The sequence below is a fragment of the Bactrocera tryoni genome, chromosome 3, assembly GCF_016617805.1.
Source record: "Bactrocera tryoni isolate S06 chromosome 3, CSIRO_BtryS06_freeze2, whole genome shotgun sequence".
Taxonomy (NCBI): Eukaryota; Metazoa; Arthropoda; class Insecta; order Diptera; family Tephritidae; genus Bactrocera; species Bactrocera tryoni.
In genome coordinates this window covers 69490065-69504874 of record NC_052501.1, presented here as the reverse complement: position 1 = coordinate 69504874, position 14810 = coordinate 69490065, and the positions used below count along the sequence as shown (strand labels likewise).

Genomic DNA, 14810 nt, shown 5'->3' with positions numbered 1-14810 from the left:
GCTACGCAGAGGATACTTGGTCTAAGACCAGAAGTCGTGAGCTGCTTCAGCCATATGTAAAAGAATCGTTTCTGGCCACTCACAAGTGAATGGCGCTCAGAGAACACTCCTCACTTGCGTGAACGTCTACACATATTTCCAACTTCTCTAATATTGTACTTAAGTCCTGGCAATCATAAGAAAATTCATCTAGCTAAGAATGTAACCCACCTTTGATGATATTTAAAGATACTATAATCGCCGTATAGTCGACAACTGAGTTTAATGCTGGACCGGCGCTAGGGGTATAATAACTTCGAATCCCAACGACAGTAGAATATAAAATTGTAGACAAGTTTTTTCAATTCTGCCCATTACTAGGTAATTGTTATTTTTTCCACGGGAATGGCGGTGAGCCAACGCAAATGGTGGCCTAGCAGAGATTGACGGCCATGAAGGAAGTAATTTTCCAAAAGCGGCCAGCTTTGGCCAATATAAAAGGATTTTTATTTCATCAGGTCTCTAAGACAGATAACACACATCGATGGGGATTCGCCAGAAGCTATGAGAGCTTGGGTTGGAGGTTCTAGTGCCATCACTTATTAGTGCGGTTATAGTTTTGTTAGAGAAAATTCGACCCAGAAGAGATTGTGAAGTTTAATTGTCTCATCTTTTTTGTCGCTAAGAATGCGGGTTTTTACGAGAGTGGCATTAAAAAATTACCTGCATAGCGGCAACAAGTTACCGAATACAACGATATATATTTGACCTTAAGCAAATTACTCTAACTGTGCCAAATCAAACCTTCAATTTAATGCCAAAATAATAGATTTCATTTTATTAGACCTTATCTACATATTTTAGCAGAAATCTGATATATAAACAGTATATATAATTATCCCTCCTCTTTAACAACAAATTATATTTTCTGAATAAATTTCAGGACTTTCATAGTATGTATATAACTATTAACAAATTATTTTCCACCATTTCCAAATTCCAACAGAAGCCAGTAATCATAGTTGTTTGGCCTCCCAAAGGCAAATACGGAATTCACTGGAAAGTACTAACCATATCTATCCATTATAACAATACACTATCAAAATAATTAACGTTGCAACGAATGAAAATTCTCGGAATTAGCTAACGAACAATATGATTTGTGCGAGCTTAATGCGCCGGAGCCATTGCAAAGCCTCGCAACATGGAAAGGAACGAGTGAAGCCAGCCGACAGGCAATGAGCCAAGCGGTCAATCCACAAATGAATTATGTTTGCGAATTCCAGTTACTCCCGTGGGTGTCAAAACAAGACAATAACAACAAACATGTAATAAAATTAAATTAGCTTGTAGAAATGACGGAAAGTATCAAGCGTCCACCGGTCGTCACTGCACACCCACTCTCTCAACACCTCGTACCAAAGCCAACACAACTTGTCGAAGAGAGCAAGAAACGCGGTTCATTCCACTAACCGCAACAATTTAGGACTCATTGAGTTGTTAAAAATTTTTGTGATTTCTGAGTCAGCGAAAAAAATATGCAAAGTAATAATTTGTGGCGTAATTACCATGGCTTTGTGGTGGGGCGGCGAAGGCCGATGGAAAAGAGGCGCAATCAAGTGGAAATGACGACGGTGTTGTAAAGGGAAGCCAATGCCAATGCGCGCATGAATTTACAATTCAATTTTGTTTTATTTATTTTTTTAGATAACAGTCGACAGTAGGCATGGAAGGTAGGCATGGAAAAAGAGACAGCAAATCTAATTGAAATAAAAGCACACAAATAAAAGAAAAATAAACTTTTTTATATATATTATATGGCAGCTTACACCCAGCACTCATATTAGTTAGTCACAGTTTAAATTGCATCTCTTATGACTATAAGCGGATCTGCACGCCACAATTCCTATAACAGCCACGGTTCGGTGCAACGGTTCGGAGATCGAACCCTGTTTGAAGCAGTAAGCATATAAGAAATAAAAAGAAGTAGAGTAGGTCGGTAGAAAAGATGTTTGACGATACACCTGGGCCTTTAGAAAGCCCATTTTGAAATTAAAAGAAGTTAGAACCCATATTAAGCCAAGAACACCTATGTAGCTTGTCAGGAACGAGTGATGATATTTAATACCATGACCCTCCATATGAACCAGAACAATATTCTTTGCATATTTTTCAAACAATTTATCCGATTCTCATACCTTCCAAATAACTCAAACGGAGATCTACTTATAAGATCTCTATAATATCATCTTTTTTTAACCAGAGCAGGGCATATAAAATTTGCCGCAAAGTTTACAAAATCCCTAATGAAACACTAGAGACCCTAGATATGTAGAATATATAAAAATATAAAGAGAAATCGTTGTATGCATGTCCGTATGCGTGTCTGTCTGTGTATAAGCTAACTAGTCCTTCAGTTTCTGAGCTATCGAGCTAAAAATCGACGCACGTTCTTTTTCACTTAAGAGTTGCTCATTTGGCGAAACAACTAGAGCATATACTTGTAGGTTACTTCAGATTCGATAGCTGATCCAGAGATACCACTTAAATTACTATTTACAGTCCTTCGTAACTCCTGTATTCGTTCCTAAAAGTCAGTAAAGCGTGTTGAGGTTGGTGAGCTATCTGAAGTTGTGAACTCTGAAGTGTTTAAGCCTTGATCTCGCAAACGCTGGACAATCAAGGAAGAAGTTTTGAGATGTTTCCATTTCGTCTTCTTTCATTCAGTTTCTGCAGCTGCTATTTATGTAGTATGACTCTCAACCTAATAGATTGGCCTATTGGAACCCACAACTAGGAAGAGGCTAGACTGAATGCAAAGAGCTAACTGCAGCTTTTACGATCGATCTTGGACCAAAAGGATCTTACGACTGGGAAAACGCCGACTAAACTCCTCCAAAGCCCTGCTATTCAGTAATAGAACACACGAGTGGAGGAGAGCGCCGACGTCTTCGTATTATACTGATAACGAGCTAGAGTATCGTTCCTAGTTAGCTCATCAGCTTTACAGTTGCTGCCGATACTGCCAAGGCCTAGCACCCGTACTTTTCTTATCATAAAGTAACCAGCCCTGCAGTTGGTTGAGAGTTCTGGACAATATACCCCTCCACCAACCTTCCACTAAACTTTGACCTATCCGAAACTCACTGCGCCTACTCTTCAATGGCTTTAGCTCATCCACAACTCCCTCGCTGGTATGTGGGCAGAGAAAAGGCAGCGGGAGCTTGGATTGCCGACTCCAAGATCCAAAAGCTCCGGTATGAAGTCAAAGCGTGCAAGGATTTCCGAATGTTCAGACATATGTTCTTTAAGAAGACCCCACCTAGTCTGATAGCAAATCATTGGAACCGAAGTTAAAGCATTTCCCTGTTTTAAATAAAACTTCACCTTTCTAATGGCTTTACTTTAAAAAAGCGAGAGAAGCTTACTATGAATATATGTATAATAAACCTAAACAGACTAAACAGTTATCATGAAGGGATCCCAAAGGTTAGACAAAAAAGAAAGAGAAAAACCCCTTGTCCAAAAATACGCCAAAGAGATGTCATACAACTATATAAGTTAGATGTCTGGTAGTATTCATTAGTTTTTCAGTGACTCTTAACCCAAATTTTTTTAGAAATCTTTGCACAGTACTTCTTTAGAATCAAACTGTCTTAGAAATGTTTTATAATACAATTTTAAGGTAGTAAATGCTCACCGACTTCTCTCAGCACTAACCCAACCCGCGATCCTCTTTGCAGTTCTTTTTTAGTGCACCAAATAATGTCTGAGCTTCGAACCCTCGAACTCCAACTTTTTAAATTCAATAAGACACCACGAAATAACTGCGCTTGAACTCTGACTCGATAAACTCTTTGTGAATCATGAACCAAAAATTCAATTACGCATCAGTGTCAAAACCCCCGTTAGAATAGCGAATTGGGTACAATACATTTAAAACTCGGCTTAAGAAAGCAACAAAATGACAATCAGAAAGCTGACAGCTGTCAAATAATTCGCAACAACCGTTTAACTGTAAAATAGAAATAGGTAAGAGACAAACTTTAGCTGCAGGGAAATGTGGAAGTGAGTGGGAAAAAAGCAAAGATAGGTAATCTTCATACAGGTGTCGGGTGAGTGGCGCAGTCAAAGTTGTTGAGACACAAATTGCTACAACAAATTCACCGAACTCACGAAGCAAAGGAATCTGGCGAAGATTATTTAAAATGCGTAACACAAGAGCGGCAATAGCTTTCTCGAACACGGGTGCGGAAGCATTTGCGGTGCTGGTTAGTGTGGTCGGGAGGGAAGCAAAGGACACCTTGGCTGGCAGCGTGCAGTAAAAGCAGGGAATCAAGGGCACGCCGCTGACAGCAGCTTATAAACTAAGCGTGGAGGGCAATGCCAGTAAAGCGCATACATAGTAAGTAGATTTATATATATAGGTACATAACACGTCGACATAAGACACAAGACACAAGACAGCACAGAGCAAAACGAAATGCGCGCACATAAGGCAGTTGAAAAAAAGTAAAAGTTTTCGAAAACAAAACGAAAAATGAAAGAAACAATCAAAAGGATAACGTACAAGTACTTAGTTATTGTACATACTATGTATGTATGTATGACGCCACGTACTCACCTTCGTCTTCGCCCAATTCTCCCAATTCACCCAATTCGCTCATATCGTTGAACTCGGTTATTTCCGCTTTATCGCATTGCTGTTTCACAGCCGCCAACGCCTTCTCGAGTATGCCACCGTCACCCTCGTCGCGTGAGGCGCTGCGCTTGTTAGCATCACCGTTACTTATAATTGAATTTGATTTCGAGTGATTTGTGAGATTGTTTGACGTCGCCGTGGCCGCCGAACCTGCCGATGCTGCGGACGTGGCTGACACAGCAGAAGCTGCGGATGCTGTCTTTCTGGTCTGACTGCCAGCGCTGCCACCACCAACCGCCTTCTGTTGCTCCGCCAAATTGCCATTCTGCTCGCCGACACACACAGCGCCGCCAACATTGCCATTGCTGGTTGCGGTGTTGGCGGTGTTGGCGGTGTTGGCGGCGTTGGTGGCCTCGGCGACGAGCTCCCCCTCGCCATTAGCGCTGCCAGCGTTGCCGTCTTTTGTCTTCAGCTCTTGACTGGTGTTGCAGCCCATTTCGCGTGCGCCTTTTGGGATTTCACTTAATGTTTCTCGTTTTTCGTGCTTTCTATTGCCAGCGTTGTTGTATGGCTGCCGGGAAGCGTTGGTTGCGGTCGTTAGTAGGAGCGCTGTAGTAACTGTATTATTGTTGTGTTAGTCTTTGTTATTGTAATTTTGGTGGTTGTTGCTTTTTTTTGTAGTCGTTGTTGTTTTATTTTTTGTTGTTGTTTATTATTTTTGTTATTGTTGTTTTTGCTTTGAATTTTTGTTTACAACGCTATGCTGCGGTTATAACTGCGGTGTTGCGCGCTTAGCTGCGCTGCGCCCAGAGGATGTGTGTGTTTGTGGTTTTAATTTTGAACTTCCGTCACTGTTTCAATATTTTTGCATTATCAAAATTGTATTTTGTTATTTTTCGCTTTTTTGCGGCAAACTTTATTAATTTACTTGCAGAGAGGTGGGAGCAATTTTAGTTGGTTTTTTCAGTTTTTTAGGTATATTTAAGTGTTTGTGTGAAAAATAGCCCGACTTTGAGGTTAGGTGCGCATAGAAATAGATTATATGCATAAAGCGATAAATAGATACATATATAAATTTTCATATATTTAAAGGCAAATATTTTAATGTATTAAAGGTTATACATATATTTATACATACTTATGTAATATATATATATTAGGGTGAGTAAAAAAAAAAAAATTTTATATATTTTTTGGCAGCTCTTAGAAAATTTCTTCAAGTATAAGCTCTTAATTGGGAAGATCCTCCCTCTTACAGTTCTACATTTTTTTTTTTTGACAGATAGAAAACTTCAAATTTCGTTGCCAACTACTTGAAAAAATATCTAATTTTAATTTTGTGGAGTATTTAATTTCATACAAAATCTTTGAAACTTTCTTAGAGATGTCTAAGCACTTATTTTTCAGAGTAACAAGCGAAAGAAAAATTTCCGAAATTTTTGACCCACCCTAATACAAATGAATATAGATTTTTTGAAAGCTCTTAGAAAGTTTCTACAAGCAGGAGCTCTCAATTAGGGAGATCTTCCGTCTCAGAGTTATAAATATTTTTTATTAAAATTTCGAAATTTTTCACCCACCTTAATACAAATGAATATATATTATTTCACCCGTTAGAAAGTTTCTTCAAGTATTTGTTTTTAATTGGGAAGTTTCTTCTTCTTACAGTTCTATATTTTTTATTATCAGTTAGACAACTTCAAATCTTGATTCCAAATACTTAAAAATTATTTAATTTCAATTTTGTTAAGCATTTAATTTCATACAAAATCTGTGAAACTTTCTTAGAGGTGTCTACGAACCTATTTTTTAGAGTACGAAGCGAAAAAAAAATTTTCGAAATTTTTGACCCACCCTAACACATGCGAAACATATATTTAATAGTTGCAGTTTTTAAAAACAGTTACTTAAGAGAAACATATGCACATAGAGGGTGCCATTCAAACTCTTTTATTAATTGCAGGCGAACACGCACGGCTTTTATCGCTTTGCATCCTCATTATAATTGCAAACCTTTTTTAGATTTCACTGAGATCTCAGGCATCAAAAGTACAGTCAATTGTTTCCTATTATATTTTATTTGAGATAAATACAGTTTTTGAAACATCCTAAATTTTGACTCGGTTTAAAATCTGTCAGTACGCTTTCATTATCTTTGTTTAACTAGTATCAAAATTATTAATAATCGAGCTCTGACTAATTTTGAAGTTATTGATTAGAAACCATTCATCCGATTAGAACAGAGTCGGTTTTCCGATGCCCTCTTGTGTTCTGGTGTTGAATATTTGAATCTACACTTAGCTCAGCAAGCGTTGTTCTACAAGCAGAATAAACAGTTAGAGGTACCCCGTACTACTGGCTCTTAGCAAACTCAATTTCAACACTATCAAAGAGGTTCACGAGCAGTGTGGTTAAGTACTTTGTGGGACGCTCTTTGCCAAAGCTGTAGCAAAGGCGAGGTGGGATAATCTTGTCACTTCCTAGTCCATTACCTATTTTTGAACAGAATGGGATTCAAATATCTCGGCAGACAAACCGTTGGCAAACCTATCAAAGTTTCTGGAACCGATATTAACCGTCTTAATAAATTTGTGGTTAGCTCAAACGCAGCGTCGATCTAGGAGGAACCACTTTAAGAAGTTTAGAAGGGACAAATATCGGTCCAAGTAAGATCCATCGACCTAACCTAACCTAATCTAACCTAACCTGGTCAGAACTCATGATCTCACTGTTCTGTAAGCAAGCTGATCGTTGTTCTTGTAAAGCCTAAAAGTGTATTAAATATTTTATGGACGTCATTTAATGAGAAGCCAAGAAAATCGAGCTGTTTTGCCGATGTCGAAACTTATTGAAAAAAGAGTAACACTCCTTGACTAATGTTGAGTGGGCATCCAAAATGACGGTGCGGGGACTATTTGAACTCAAAGCATATGTTGGGATTGTCGGACACAAGTCTGAATAAGAAAATGTTTAATCTACTACAAGATATAGCACGCTAGTGTCAAGGTTGCTTTGATTAATCAAGCAAAGTAGAATAGTTCTCCTATAGGTAATAAAGAGGCATTTAATTCCTGTTTAAATGTTGACGAGGTCGAAGTCAGTCGTAGAAATTAAGGAATATACTTCAAGTAAATTTCTGCTACGAAAACATATGAGCAGAAACTGCAGGGTTTCATTACGTTTCAGCGCAAAAGTCGCTAAGCTGCTCAGAATGAAACGCTGAGAATTCTGATTTTTTATTGAAATTGTCTCAATAAAAAGGGTCTATTATTTCCGGAACAAAAAAAAACAATCCTCATTGGAAAAGGCACAGAATTTTACGAAAAAGAAAGGAAAAATAATAAAGGAGGAAGGGTTTATCTCTATTTCTGAAAAATCTGCAAGTCATACATCTAAAACTTAGACATATGTTAAACTTTTTATCGTAACTAAATAGCCATGTTATTTTGTCCAATGATTTCGGGATCTGAAAAGCCTCTTCTATCAGCCAGTTCATCAATCGTCGCTGGCTTGTTGGCGTAGGCCACAGACTTGACGTAGCCGCACAGGAAATAGTCTGATGGCGTCAAATCCGACGACCGAGGTGTCTAATTGACAGGGTCATTTCGGGAGATAACACATTCTCCAAACTTTATTTTCAATAAATCGATTATGGCATTCGTTGTGTGGCTTGTGGCGCCGTTCTGTTGGGACCACTTAATGTCCAAGTCCACAACAACGAAGTCGGATCAAAAATATTCGGTTATCATTGAGCTGTAGCGATTCCCATTCACAGCAACGTGTCGGTCTTGATCATCCCGGAAGAAGTATGGCCCAATGACGACGCCGGCCCATAAACTGCACCAAACCGTAGTTTTTTCGGGATGCAATGGTGACTCATGCAGTACGTGTGAATTGCTACCTGACTAGTAATGCATATTTTACTTACGGACGAAGCCGTTCAGCCAAAAATTAGCCTCATCGCTGAGGATGATTTTTCGATGAAAATACGGATGATTTTCAAGTTATTGCTCAGCCCAATTCACGAACACATGACGATTCTGATGGACAAGCGGCTTCAGTTCTTGCGTCAATTTGATCTTGTTATAAAGTAAGCCAAGATCTTTTCGCAAAATTCAGCGCATCGATGTCACAGAGAAGCCCAACGCTTGAGAACGACGTGTGAGAGACTGATTTGGGTCTTCTTCAATTAAAACGCTAGCGACAGCAATATTCTCGACACTACAGGCACTTCTTTGTCTCACTGGCACGGGAACATTTTGTACTGTGCCTGTGGATTCAAATTTTTCCTCTAGATGATCTATTGTTGATCTGACAGGACGATTACGACGACCATAAATTGGATCAGTGACTCGTTGTTGGATCGTATATCTTTCTATAATTAAATGGCAAACCTTATTGAAGAGAAATGTCAAAATTACAGGAAAAAACATGGCGTCGTTTGCTGTTCCTATTGGTCTACTTTTGTAATGTCCCTATTGAAAAACCCGTTATATAGCCAGCTCAGGGTATAAAAATAACTTTATGATAAAAGTGGTTTAAACTACAAAGATAGATTCCATTAGTACCAAGTAGGAGCCTTTACTTTATTATCGAGCGTTAAAAAATTACTCAATTCTTATAAATCTAGATTTTTAGGAACTGAGTTATTTGCTAAATATTTTTTTTTTATTTATATCAATAAAAAGCTTTCAAATTCAGTAGTCGTCTGGGGCACTCTTGAAAAGTCAGGTTCACAAAATGAGTCTTTATATTGGTATAATTGTTTTGGAAAGTCTCTCTTAGTCTAATAGACAACGTATAAAACTCTCAACTCAAAATCTTTAATATTCTTATACCAATTACTTGTCCCTTATCAACATTTTAACGGTATTTTATAGCGGTATTTTTTTTTTTCAAAATTAAAGTAAACACTTTTCCAAATAAGATCCATGTTATGCACGAAATCTCTTAATTTAAACACTACAGTAAACTACTGCTTTAGAAATGTCGTCATGTATTTCGCAAAAGCAGAATTAGACCACACAACTATGTACTTGGAAAATTATTACAATTTTTATTTTTTTTAAATAGACCACACAAGTACTTGGAAAATTATTACAATTTTTATTTTTTTAATTAGTATCTACTTTGTTTAAATTTTCACCACAAGTTTCTCTTATTTTCACCGCAAACTTTGTTTACTTTCGCTCAAAATGGCACACACCTTCATTAGACCGAGTATTTGCTCGATTTTGAATGCAATAGTGTAACGGTTTCATATGCAAATTTTTGCATTGGAAAGCACCAAGGCAACGCGTGTGCCACATTTTTTGTTTAATCAATGCTGCAAGGCACGTGCAACGCCGGAAAGTGTTGGAGGTTCCAGTGCATTTACGAAATAACAACAAACAGCACGAACAGGTGGGAGGGAGATGCAACTTTTTTTGTTTTTATTTTAATATTTATATTTTATTATTTTTTAATTTTTATTTTTTATTCATTTTTACTTTGAAAAATTAGAAAAAAATTAAAGCTCTTAACACACCTTTATTTCACACAATTGGAGATAAAAACTTTTGCTGCTGCACAACCGTTATTTCGCCTGAAACCGTTTCGTTGCTGTACAATTACTACGTTCAAATTTTCGAAATTCGAAAACTCCACCAGCGACACACACAAAATACGCCTACCAAACGCGGCCAACGCGCTAAAAACACCAAAGCAGAAGTAAGTTTTCGATTCGTGCCGAAACAACCGTGTACTGACACTGCCAACGTCTGCTCAGCACACGCACCGCAAGGAAAATAAACGTTGTGTCACATGAGCGAGGCAACGCAATGTCGAACGGACGCAGCCACGCTCGCACAATGGGCCAAGCGCAAGCGAACGGGTGAGCGAACCTTTTTTCAGCGACGCAACCTACAGTCCCGCAGGACAAAAGCACACACACACTCGAACACAGCCGAATGTTTCACGCTACACTTGTTCGAAGGACAAGACGCATAATGGAGAGCGCAGCGAGAGTTACTAGTGTACAAAAGCACAGTCAAAAATTTACTCTCAAGTAAACAAACGGAACTAGGTATGTGTGTGAGTTTTGGAAAAATAATGGCATAACAACGTTACAGCGTTGCCACTTTGCGCGAAAACTGGCAAAAATTTGTTAGTTAACGGCATTTGCGACAAATTCGACTTATGTTAGTTGGAACTTCACGATAGAGATGAGAAAAAATTAATGTTATTTCGAGATTCACAATAAAAATGAGAAAAATCAAAAATATTATACCGTTACTAAATATAAATTAACATGTATATTCGCTGAGCTAACTTTTCGTGAGAGCCGCCAAGTGTACGCTCTCACATAACACATAATCGCCTAGGCACGAAGTCAATCAGTCTCATACATGCCAGCAGTAAGCCGGTCTAATGTAGCATTCGCGTCGAGCGCGAGCCAACCAATTGTAACGGCATATACGACCGCATCGGCACAGCTAAAAACACACGCAAAAACACACGCGAACACACGCTCATACTCACACGCGTTAGCTAAACGAATTTTTCAGCATATAACTGTTAAAGCCGACAAGTGCTCCTACATGTAGCGCATATAAAACGTATGCCTAGGGCTCACAAGCAATTTCCAATGTCTTCTCCCCACTCTCGGCCGGTTGGGGTTGGAATGTTTTTGTCTTTTTTGCTTGCCACTGAAATAAAAGCGCAAATAAGATTCAAATAAGGAGAATCAAATAAAAAGCTAAGACATCATGTGTATGTAGATTGGACTTGCAAATTTTATACCCAACATACAAGTTAGGGAGTCAAAGTTTGTAATAGTTAGATGGATAAATTTAATAACATTTTGAGACTTGATTGGTATTAGAAAAGCTTTTTTTATGGAAAATTCGCTACGTTCTCGAACTTAATTGATTCCAAGTAAGGTTCAAGACAAGCAAACTTATAAGATGGAATTAATGCTCTTTGGGCGTTTGTAAACCAGGATCCATTTCTCTAAAAAAAGGCCGTCTAATGAAGGAACATCATTTTATTTCAAGTCATTTGAGGAATTCATCTTCATTCAAGTCATTTGAGGAAAAGTAGCTGCACGAAAACCGACAAAGTACCCATGATAAGCGGGTCTATAAAATCTATTCTATAAATTAGACCCGAATTATGTCAAACCAGAGACCTTCACAATGGAAGCGACGACTAAATGAGGTATTCTTCTTCAGGTCCTTCTCCACCTGGTCTTTCACCGAATAAGTACTATTGGTAGGGTGCTGCTGAGTCGCTGGATTTTATGGATGAATCGAAACTCAAGAGGAATGTTGGAGGAGGCTTCTGTCGGAAGCTCTCAATTAACTCTTACTTTAGGTTGCCGGACCAGTCCAGGGTCTCTTAAGGAGAAGTGGCAGCTACCATAAGTGGAGGTCTTCCTCTTCATCTGCTTTCCCCGGCGGATACTGCGTCGAATACTTTCAGAGCTGGAGTGTTTGCATTCATTCGGACGACATGATGTAGGCAGCGTAATCGCAGTCTTTAAATTCGCTGAACTATGTCAATGTCGTCGTATATCTCGTACAGCTCATAGTTCCATCGACTGCGGTATTCACCGTTGTTAACGCGAAAAGGACCACAAATCTTCCGCAGAACCTTTCTCTCGAAAGATATTGTCATCGTCCATGCCTCTACACCATATAGTAGGACAGGAATAATGAGTGACTTATAGAGTTTGGTTTTTGTTCGTCGAGAGACTCAGTTTGAAGTAGCACCTGTTGGCAATAGTTCTTCTGCGTTCGATTTCGAGGCTGACGTTGTTGTTGCTGTTAATACTGGTTCCAAGATAGACGAAATTATCTACGACTTCGATGTTATGACTGTCAACAGTGACGTGGGAGCCAAGTCGCGAGTGCGACGACTGTTCGTTTGATGACAGGAGATATTTCGTCTTGGCCTCGCTTCATTATCCATTCTGCAGAAAACATAACTAACGGCGCTTGGGCAGATGGAACGATGCAGCTACGTAGTTCATCGTTAAGGATACCAGCGCTTGACGTATATATCCAAAGGTCCCCCGGCCTTACTATCGACACCCCTAATGTTTCATATATATATATGTCCGAGAACGTAGCGTCATATGTTTTAAGAGTTGTCTTGCTTGATCCATTGTTTTCCTCGTTGCTTAGTCCTGACATTTTCTGTAGTGTTCTCGAGTCAACGAGATCTGAAGTTCAGACTCTTAATTCATCTAGTTACATCGGTTTCTCGAAAACTCTTCACGGCTTTTTCAATTTTTCTACTGGAAAATCAAGTATAGTTGTAATGTGTTTCTCACCTGGAACGTAACTGGTTTCTAAAGTCAAAAGTCATTTTCGCAATTACCTGCTGACGTTTATAGATTATAGGATAGAGTAGGCTATAAAAATATAAACGTAAAAGGTTGGGATATAGATACATACATATAGCTCAGCGACGAGCACGACTCCCTGGTAACCAAAAAAAATCGACAAATAAAAGAAACGGAAATACGCTGAAACAGAGCAATTGCCAAAAATAAATAAGTACGGGTGATAAAAAAATTAAGAGGAAAAACGAAAACTAGAAGAAGCATAGACATGGTAGAGATGGCAAAAGACAACAAGTCTGCTGTTTAAAATTAAGAAGAGGAATCTTACAAACTGTCTGCGAATACTTACGCCTGAGTGACTGGAAGTGTGAGTACACAAACTGGTAGCTGAATGACTTGCTGGCTGCGTGGCAACTTGATTGGCGAAAAAATAGTCAATGACAATGTGAGTCTGTATATATATACGAGTATATATGTGCATATATATTATATATACATATGTATATAGGCAGTGGGTGAGGGAGCATTCGATTAGGTGATTTTTTTATTGAAGTGTATTTATATATTTGAGAATTGTCACTCAATTGAGATGAGGAAGGAAGGCAGTACATCTTGGTATTGGCGAGTTCAGCAAAATATTGCCTGAGGTTCGATCGTGTGCACTAATTGCCGATTTCTGTAATGTAATTGCTTTGCTGCTAATATCGCTCAAATAAAGAGCAGCAATTACTTTAATTTTAAGCTCACAAATTTTTCAAAAGTAATTGTCATTCAAAACTCAAAGCTCGAACACTTAGCTCGAACAATTATTTCTCTGTTAAAGTAAAATAAGGTTAGGTTATGTAAACTGGTCAAACCTTGTCAGGAGTCGTGAAAGAATCCATTTGGCGAGCTGAGAATGTCAGTTCTATATGTTCCCAATAACTCCTGATTTTGGATATAAAGAACCCTCGGTAAAGCGACCTGAACCAACCACAAATTTGTTGAGGCGGCTAAAGTCAATTCCAGCTAATTCGCGGAAATTGTGACTATCGAGTTTCAACCTCAGGCTGAAGAAAGGGCATAGTGTGGAAGCAAGTGTCTAGATGTCTATAGACAGTGTCGAGTTAGAACTACCATTATTGCGGTAGTTCCACCTTACGCTCCACCCTAGCTCAAAAGAATGAGGTCCGTTCCCAGCCTGATGTGATTTGGGCAAGGATGTTCTTTCTTGCGAGACCATCGGATTAGCAGTTTGCAGCAATTCCGCGGTGACCAGACATCCAAAAAAGTCTAATATGAAAGTATATTGATGTAATTGCTAAAGAGTCATTGATCAAGGAGCCTATATAGCGGCTCTACGATCGGAGTATATACAGGTGGTTTACAGTTCCGATGCTAGCTACTTCTATCGAGTTAGCTGCCACTTCTGCTTAAAAGACCCTGGACTGGTCCGGCAAGTTAATTGTGAACTTCCGACAAAAGCCTCCTCTAACATTCTTCTTGAGTTTCGATTCATCCGTGAAATCCAGCGACCCAGCAGAACCCTATCAATAGTACTTATTCGGTGTATTGGTTCTACGGAAAACAAGCGTCCAATAGAAGTTTTGACGACTCCTCCCTACTTATGGTTTTTTAACGTCTTCGCTGAAGGCTCTCCATAAAACTCTTTGGATTCACTCCTCGCAATTTTGTTTTAATGCGTTCAATCGTCGCAAGAGCTACTTCTGTGCGCTTTGTTGAACCGTCTTCAAATAGACTTCTCTGTTCTCTGGTAGCTTCTTATTAACTATTTGAGTTTTGAGAGAGCGGGAGCTTTAAAGAGAGTTTTTATTCGCTTCACTGAAAACTTCGATAAATTATTCAATCGTGCTGGCGGAGACC

The 14810-nt window shown here is 38.8% G+C and overlaps 1 protein-coding gene across 1 annotated transcript in view; it reads right to left on the bottom strand.

Annotated features, from left to right (window-relative positions):
* Window positions 1-10383, bottom strand: part of LOC120771466 (cilia- and flagella-associated protein 91) — a 255680-nt gene extending 245297 nt beyond the window's left edge. Inside the window, exons 1-2 of the mRNA XM_040099477.1 lie at window positions 10149-10383; window positions 4604-5630 (exon numbers count right to left, since the gene is read on the bottom strand). Of these exons, the coding sequence (XP_039955411.1) occupies window positions 4604-5117 (514 nt within the window). The 5' untranslated portion in view covers window positions 5118-5630; window positions 10149-10383. The remainder of the gene's footprint in view (window positions 1-4603; window positions 5631-10148) is intronic.
* Window positions 10384-14810: the final 4427 nt, after the last annotated feature.